This window comes from Dipodomys ordii, unplaced genomic scaffold (genome assembly GCF_000151885.1).
Source record: "Dipodomys ordii isolate 6190 unplaced genomic scaffold, Dord_2.0 Scaffold6, whole genome shotgun sequence".
NCBI lineage: Eukaryota > Metazoa > Chordata > Mammalia > Rodentia > Heteromyidae > Dipodomys > Dipodomys ordii.
Genome location: NW_012267222.1, coordinates 5,269,171 through 5,276,895, shown reverse-complemented (window position 1 = coordinate 5,276,895; position 7,725 = coordinate 5,269,171). Strand labels below are relative to the sequence as shown.

The following is a 7,725-nucleotide window of genomic DNA, read 5'->3' as shown; positions in this document are numbered from 1 at the left end:
CCCGCCAGGACCCCCAGCCAGGAGCCATCCCCCCCAGCCAGGCCCTGCTCCACCCCGGGCACAGAGGCTTCCCTCAGGGGCCCAGCCCCTCAGCTGCCCGCCCAGCTGGCCTTTGCTTTGCCAGGTGCTAACCTGCCACCTGTCCCCACCCCCAGGACCAGGTCTCCTGGGTGCCATACATCAGCATCACCTGCGTCATCGCCTACGTCATTGGACACGCCCTCGGGCCCAGTACGTGCCCCAGGGCCCCTCTCATGGCCTGGAAACCTGTAGCTTGAGCTTCTGTGAGAGGCTCCAGGGAGGGCAGATGTGGCCCTGATGTGGCCTCGCCCCCTCTCCCGGTCCCCAGGCCGGGGACCGTCCTGAGCTATGTAGGCTGAAATCACTGAGCTCTGAGCTCAGGAGCAGGAGGCCAACAAGGGGCCACGCCCACTGCACAGGGTGCCACCATTCCACCTGGCGGCGCCCACTGCCATTCATCTCCTCTCCCTGCTGCCACCTAAGCCCCGGGGGCTGGCAGATGCCCCGGACCCCCAGGGATGCTAGGACATTGTGTGGCCTGCTCCCTCTTCCCCTCCCCACCCTCCCTTCCTCCCTCTTTTCCCCTTTCTCCTTCCCTCCCCCCTCCTCTTTCCCCTCTTCTCCTCCCTCCCCTCCTCCCTCCCTCCCTCCCTTCCTTCCACCCTTGTCTCCCCCAGGTCCCATCCCTGCGCTGTTCATCACTGAGATCTTCCTGCAGTCCTCTCGGCCAGCGGCCTTCATGGTGGGCGGCAGTATCCACTGGCTCTCCAACTTCGCTGTGGGCCTCATCTTTCCATTCATTCAAGTGAGTGAGACCTGAGGCTCCAGGGTCACCCCAACCCCCAAGTCACAGAGCAAGAACCTCCCAGCCAGGCCCTGTGGCCGCAGCCCGCCTCAGCAGCCCTTCCTCCCACAGATGGGCCTCGGCCCCTACAGCTTCATCATCTTTGCCGTCATTTGTCTCCTCACCACCATCTATATCTCCATGGCTGTCCCCGAGACCAAGGCCCAGACATTCATTGAGATCAACAAGATCTTTGCCAAGATGAACAAGGTGTTGGAAGTCCACCCAGAGAGGCAGCCGCCGGACCTGCCATTAGCCAACTCCCGTGGGAGTGAGGCCTGGGGTCCTAGGTATCTGGACCTGAGGAATGAGACTAGATTGGCAAGAATGTAGGCCGGGCCTCCTCACCAGCCTCCAGCCTCCAGCCTTCCCTGAGTCACGAGGACAGTGCCCCCCATCCCTGCTGAGTTCGCCCCTGCAGGACTCCTGGTGGTGACACAGCTTTGCCAACAAAAACAATGTGTGCAGGGCCAGCTGGGAGGCCCGTGATCACCCGCGGCTCTCACGCTTTGGGGGCCACCAGTGTTTGTGCAGAGCTGGATTCGACCTTTGACACCTGACGTGCAAAGCCTGGTGTTTGGCCTAAAGGAAGCCCAGACGCTGGAGGACCTCTGGCAGAGTTAACCGAGTCTCAGTTGCGGTGTTTGTGGGAAATGGAACTGCTGTGTGTGTGTGCTGTCAATAAAACACATCTGTTTGCCTTTCGCGAGATGGGCCAGTCCTCTGAGCAGGGCTTGGCAGGAGGGCTGGCCTGGGCTTCGGGGATCCTGGGCGCCCCTGGGCATTAGCTCCTCTCCGGCCCCTGTCTGGCCGCTCCCTGGCTGTTCTCGGCCTGGTGGGCCCTGAGCCGCGGGCGTGCGTGGCGCTCGCGGCCCTGCAGTGGGTGACAATGGCTCAGCGAAAGAGCCCGAGGTGGCCCGCTGCTCCTGAGCTCACTTCTTGGAGCCACAAACCGGATCCTGACATCTCAGTCTCCAGAGCCGCGGGGGTAACAGCCACAGACCGGCCCCAGCCCTGCTGGGACCTGAGGCCGCCTCCTCGGCCTGGGTGCTCACTGAGCAAGGAGGGCACGGGGCGGGTCATGGGGGCGGGGTGCTGGCTTCCTCCAGAGGCCGCCATCTTCTCCGAGGCTCCCCATGGCCCTCGAGGGCTGCGGCGGCCGCAGGCTGCCAGCCTCTCCAGGCATAGCAGTGCCTCCGGGACCCGAATTCCCTGGCAGGGTCCTTGGCTCTCAGCCCGCTGCCCTCACCAGGCACTGCCCAGAGTGATGAAGATCAGTCACAGTTGGAAACCAGCTTGGGAAAAGAAGCCTTTATCTCCAATTAACCAGCAAAGAGCTGGAAGCAGAGGTGTAGACCAAGGGGCAGAGCTCTGGCTTTGAGTGAAAAAGCCAAATGACCAGCCCAGCACCAGTGGCTCATGCCTGTAATCCCAGCTACTCAGGAGACTGATCTGAGGATCACGGTTCAAAGCCAGACTGGGCAGAAAAGGCAGGGAGACTTTTTTTTGGGTCCGGTTGTGGGGCCTGAACTCTCGACCTGAGCGCTGTCCCTCAGCTCTTCAGCTCAAGGCTAGCGCTCTACCACTTGGGCCACAGCGCCACTTCCGGCTTTTTTCTTTTTGCTTATATGGTGCTGAGGAATCGAACCCAGGGCCTCAGGCATGCAAGGCAAGCGCTCTACCACCGAGCCACCTTCCCAGCCCCTAGATTCTTCATGAAATATATTTTTTCCTGTAACTGTCCTTTTTGCTGTATTTTTTTCAGGTATGATTTTGGCTGTTTGTTTCTTTTTGCCTAAACCATCACGAACAGCAACCCTCCTATTCATGCCTCCCAGAGTTGGGGTGAAAAGTGGGTACCACCCCACTCAGCTTATTGGTTGAGATAGGGTTACACTAACTCTTCATCCTGACTGGCTTTGAATTTGACCTTCTCAATCTACCTCCCAAGCAGGTAGGAGCCTCCAGACCCAGCCTGATGAATGAATTTTGAACTATTTTGGTTTTTTTTAATAGTAACTACTTTCATCTGTTTTCCATTGTCTCATCACGGAGTATTTTATGTTCTGCTCAGCGGCCAGCAGGGCCTGGGCAGGCTCCCCGAGTCACCCCAGCCACCCGCCACACGGGCTTTCATGAGACAGCTCTGCTGCTTCCGTGGCCCTGCTCCGGGCCCATGACTCCTGGGGTCTCTGATCGCTGGTGGACAGGTGCAGCAGGTAAACTGAGGCACTGCCCACACCTGAAATTCATGTCGGGGAAGGATGATGGTGCAGCCCCGGAGATCCTCAGATCTCAGACTCTTTTCTTTTTGTTCGGTCGTGGGGCTTGAACTCTGGGCCTGGGCGCTGTCCCTCAGCTCTTCAGCTCAAGGCGAGCGCTCTACCACTTGAGCCACAGCGCCACTTCCCAGATCTCAGACTCTCGAGTAACTAGAATTACAGGCGTGAGCCACTGGCACCTGCTGTAAAGCATTGATCTTAATAAATCAGTGGAAATAAGGAGATCCGAATCCCAACCTCCACGGTGCCACCGGCTGCACCCCTGAAAACCAGTCCTCAGTTTCTCTGGCACTTCTTCCCCAGGCACTGAGCGGGGACATCAGCACCCGGCCCACAGGAGAGGCCACCTCCGAGGGCAAAGTGCTGGGTGAGACTTAGCTCAGGGCCTTGTAAGCACCTGTGGCAGGTGTGGGGTCACTGCGGATGGAGAAGGTGCTGGGGTCAGGAGGCGGGGCGGGGCTGCAGCCGGGCAGAGTCCCTGCATGTGCCAGCCACACGTCATCTCGTTTGCACTGAGGGCCAGCTCTGTGCACCCTGCTTCCTGCAGGGACTCCCGGGCCTTCCCCCAGGAGCTGCGGGAAGTGAGCACAGATAAGAGGGGGCAGGGGTCGAGGTCCAGAAGGAGGGCAGGAGCCAGTGGATGGGGAGCACACGTGCCCAGGCCCCGCTCACCCAGAATGCACAGCTCCACTTGGACTTGACCCCGGCACAGGTGGTGTGGGGGCGGGGCAGAAAGGCCACTCTTGAGAAGCAACGCAGAAAACCATGGCAGCGCCCCTTCCGTGCAAAGAGCACACCACGATAGCCGGGTGCCGGTGGCTCGCGCCTGTCACCCCAGCTACTCAGGAGGCTGAGATCTGAAGATCACTGTTTAAAGCCAGCCTGGACAAAAAAGTCCATGAGACTCTTATCTCTACTGAACCAGTAAAATGCCAGGAGTGGAGGAATGGTTTCAAGGGGTAGAGTGCCAGGCTGGAGCAAAAAAAGGGACAATGCCCAGACCCTGAGTTCAAGCCCCAGTAGTGGTACCAAAATAAAAGTTTCCTCCTTGGACTGGGGGGTAGAAAGAGTCGGGACTGGAGGACAGAGTGGTATCCAGGGAGATGAATCAAGAATCAAGACAGGAGAGACGACATCTGAAAACCCAGAGACACCGATAGCAGAGGCAACACTGGCCTCCAGGCTGGGCCCACAGGGAGCGGAGGCCAGAGCTCCACCACAGCGCTGTTCCCCGGGAGGCCGCGGTCTCTGAGCCTCCCAGCCTCCACCACCCTGCTCAGTGGTGTGCCTCCAGCAAGATAAAGTGTGTGTGCAACTTAGATGGTTATTGAACATGCACACATGTGCATGTGCATGCACACCTGTGGGTGTGCATGCATGCATGCGTGAGCATGGGTGCATCCACTCAATTGCATACCGGTCCTGGGGCTTGAACTTAGGGCCTAGGTGCTGTCCCTGAGTTTTTGCTCAAGGCTTGTGTACTACTTGAGCCACAGTTCCACTTCTGGCTCTGTGTGTGGTGTGTGTGTGTGTGTGTGTGTGTGGTTAATTGGAGATCAGAGTCTCACAGACTTTCCTGCCCAGGCTGGCTTTGAACTGTGATCCTCAGGTCTCAGCCTCCTGAGTAGCCAGGATGAGAGGCGTGAGCCACTGATGCCCAGCTTCTCCTTGAAGCTCTTATTGACTAATGAGTGGCTTTTGTGTGTTTGCTCATTTGTTTTAGACAGGAGGAGCCAGCAAGCCTTCGCCTCTGAATCCTCCTGCCTCAGCCTCCTGAGGGCTGGCATCAGTGGGGAGCGATGCACGTGGCCCCACGATTGAGGCACACTCAAAGTCAAAGTCCTTCCGTTGTTCTAGGCCATCCTGAGCGCCCATCCCCCTTCTCCCCAAGGCCTCAGTACCAGCCTGCGCCAGCCTGTGCCCACCTGCGCCCCAGCACTGAACAACACCCAGCCAGAGCTCCTGCGCCTCTCTGTAGTTGGTCTTCTAGCCCACCACAGTTCCTACTCTCTGATACTGTTCTTGTGAGTGGTACATGGTCCCAGGTACCCTTCCAGGGCAGCACCCATGTCCTGCCAGCTGAGCATGACGGCGTACACCTGTAATCTCAGCACTTGGGAGGCTGAGGCAGGAGGATGCAGTGTTTGAGGCCAGTCTGGGCTTAGGTAACTAAGTGAGAGGCTAGATGGCCTGAGCTACATGTAATGAAAACTAAGTCATGTGGCAAACAAGCGCACTGAAGACTCTCCTTGCTTCCCTCTTGGTCCTGGATTCCACCCCACCTCCTGCGGGTGCAGCCCCGCGCTCTGTGTCCCACGGAGGACGAGGCGCGGAAAGAGGCGAACTGGCTGGCAACCTTTCCCAAATCACTTTACTACCCCAAAAGCCTAAAGGGAGGTGCGTGCGGGATTATCATTTACAGATTGAGGTGAAGCGTCTTGTGTTGTCTTCCGGTGTCTTGGCTCCCACCTGGGGCCTGGTGTATACCAGGGCTGCGCCCGCCCCAAATAAGCCCTCACAGGAAGTGAGCTCGCTGCCTCCATTTCTTCTCACTTGCTTTCTACTCCGTCCATTGGTAAGACGTTTCACGGTCTCACTCCCTTCCTGTGTTAATCACCTGGCTTTCACAGGTAGGAGCAATGCGGTTCCGATTTCCAGGGTTCCGTGGCTCGAGGCAGGGCAGGCTGGTACCTGCCCACCGCCTCCCCGGTTGGCTAGTGGTGTCTTTTCTTCTTCAAGTTCTTCACAGCCAAACTGCTTATCAGGCTGTCAAGTTTGGTGTTGATCCTATGCAAGTAATACTGGTACTGCGATCCTGAGATACATTGGACAAAAAGAAGAGTTAGTGCTGGATGGCGGTGGCTTGTTCTGTAATCCTGGCTACTTGGGAGGCTGAGATCTGAGAATCATGGTTCAAAGTCAGGCCAGGCAGGAAAGTCCATGGACTTTTATCTCTGATTAAGCCCCCAAAAGCCAAAACTGGAACTGTGGTTCAAGTGGTAGAGCACTAGGGTTGAGCAAAAACACTAGAGTACAAAGCTCTGAGTTCAAGCCTCAGTACTGTCACGGAAGAAGAAGAAAGAAAGAAGCCAGGTGCCAGTGGCTCATGCCTGTAAGCCTAGCCAATCAGAAAGCTGAGATCTGAAGATCTCAGCCACCCTGGGAAGAAGTGAATCTGTGATTCAAGTGGTAGAGTGCTAGCCTTGCACGAAAAAGCTCCGGAACAGTCCCTAGACCCTGACTGTGAAAAAAAAAAAAAAACCAACAACAAAAACAACATGGATCAAACTCATTACCAAACTTGGGGATCAAAACCAGAGCCGGAGCCGGGCGCTGGTGGCTCACGCCTGTAATCCTAGCTACTCAGGAGGCTGAGATCTGAGGATCACGGTTCAAAGCCAGCCCGGGCAGGAGAGACCGGGAGACTCCTATCTCCAATAAACCACCAGAAAACCGGAAGTGGCGCTGTAGCTCAAGTGGTAGAGCGCTCGCCTTGAGCTGAAGAGCTGAGGGACAGCGCCCAGGCCCAGAGTTCAAGCCCCATGGCCGACCAAAAATAATAATAATAATAATAATAATAAACAAAACCAGAGCCAGGTGTGCTGAGCCCCCCCTCCCACCGCAGCCCCCCTCCCACTGAGCCCCCCCTCCCGCTGAGCCCCCCTGCGTGTGAGCTCTGGAATGCCCCCCTGTTCCCCTCCTACTGGCCATGCTCAGGACTCTCGTCGTGCAGGATATAGCTGTTTTCTAATAACTAAATTGTAGGGTGGAGTGCAGTGGCTGAAGCCTGTAATCCCAGCTACTTGGGGGGTGGAGATGGGATGGGAAGAATGGCCCAGCACTCCATCCCAACCAATGGCGGGTGAGGTGGTGCGTGCCTGCCACACCAGCCACATGGGGAGCATTAGTAGGAGGATCACAGCCCAGGCTGGCCAGGGCATAAAGTGAGTCCTTACCTTGAAAATAATCAATGCAAAATGGGCTCAAGTGGTAGCGCACCTGCCTAGCAAGCACAAGGCCGTGAGTTCAATCCCCAATATTGTGAAAACGTGTAAGGCTCATACAGGATCCCTGTCTTGTCTTTCTCAGTGACTTTTTTCCTCAGGATTTTTCTTATTGACAGTTGGATCACAGTAACCCAGCTGGGGTGAGATTCTACACAAGGCAGTCAGCCACTGCTCTGTAGATATCTGGGTCTGAGCCAGGTGCCAATGGCTCACACCTGTAATCCTAGCTACTCAGGAAGCTGAGATCAGAAGATCACAGTTCAAAGCCAGCCCAGGCAGGAAAGTCTGTGAGACTCATCTCCAATGAACCACTAAAAACCTAGAAGTAAAGCTGTGGTTCATAGTAAAGAACTAGCCTTGAAAAAAAAAAAAAAAAAACTAAGAGAGAACACCCAGACCCTGAATTCAAGCTCCAGTATAAGTATAAAAGAAGAAAAAGAGAAGGAAGGAAGGGAGGGAGGGAGGAAGGAAGGAAGGAAGGCCTGAATTCAAGCTCCAGTATAAGTATAAAAGAAGAAAAAGAGAAGGAAGGAAGGGAGGGAGGGAGGAAGGAAGGAAGGAAGGAAGGAAG

At 56.2% G+C, this 7,725-nt stretch overlaps 2 protein-coding genes across 2 annotated transcripts in view; one reads left to right on the top strand and one right to left on the bottom strand.

Annotated features, from left to right (window-relative positions):
* The window catches only part of LOC105997328 (solute carrier family 2, facilitated glucose transporter member 5-like), a 16,699-nt gene extending 15,129 nt beyond the window's left edge, over positions 1–1,570 (top strand). Inside the window, exons 7-9 of the mRNA XM_013031727.1 lie at positions 142–231; positions 699–826; positions 938–1,570. Of these exons, the coding sequence (XP_012887181.1) occupies positions 142–231; positions 699–826; positions 938–1,198 (479 nt within the window). The 3' untranslated portion in view covers positions 1,199–1,570. The remainder of the gene's footprint in view (positions 1–141; positions 232–698; positions 827–937) is intronic.
* A 374-nt stretch (positions 1,571–1,944) lies between these two features.
* Positions 1,945–7,725, bottom strand: part of Ca6 (carbonic anhydrase VI) — a 29,040-nt gene continuing 23,259 nt past the window's right edge. Inside the window, exon 8 of the mRNA XM_013031715.1 lies at positions 1,945–2,120. Coding sequence (XP_012887169.1) covers positions 1,945–2,120 — 176 coding nt within the window. The remainder of the gene's footprint in view (positions 2,121–7,725) is intronic.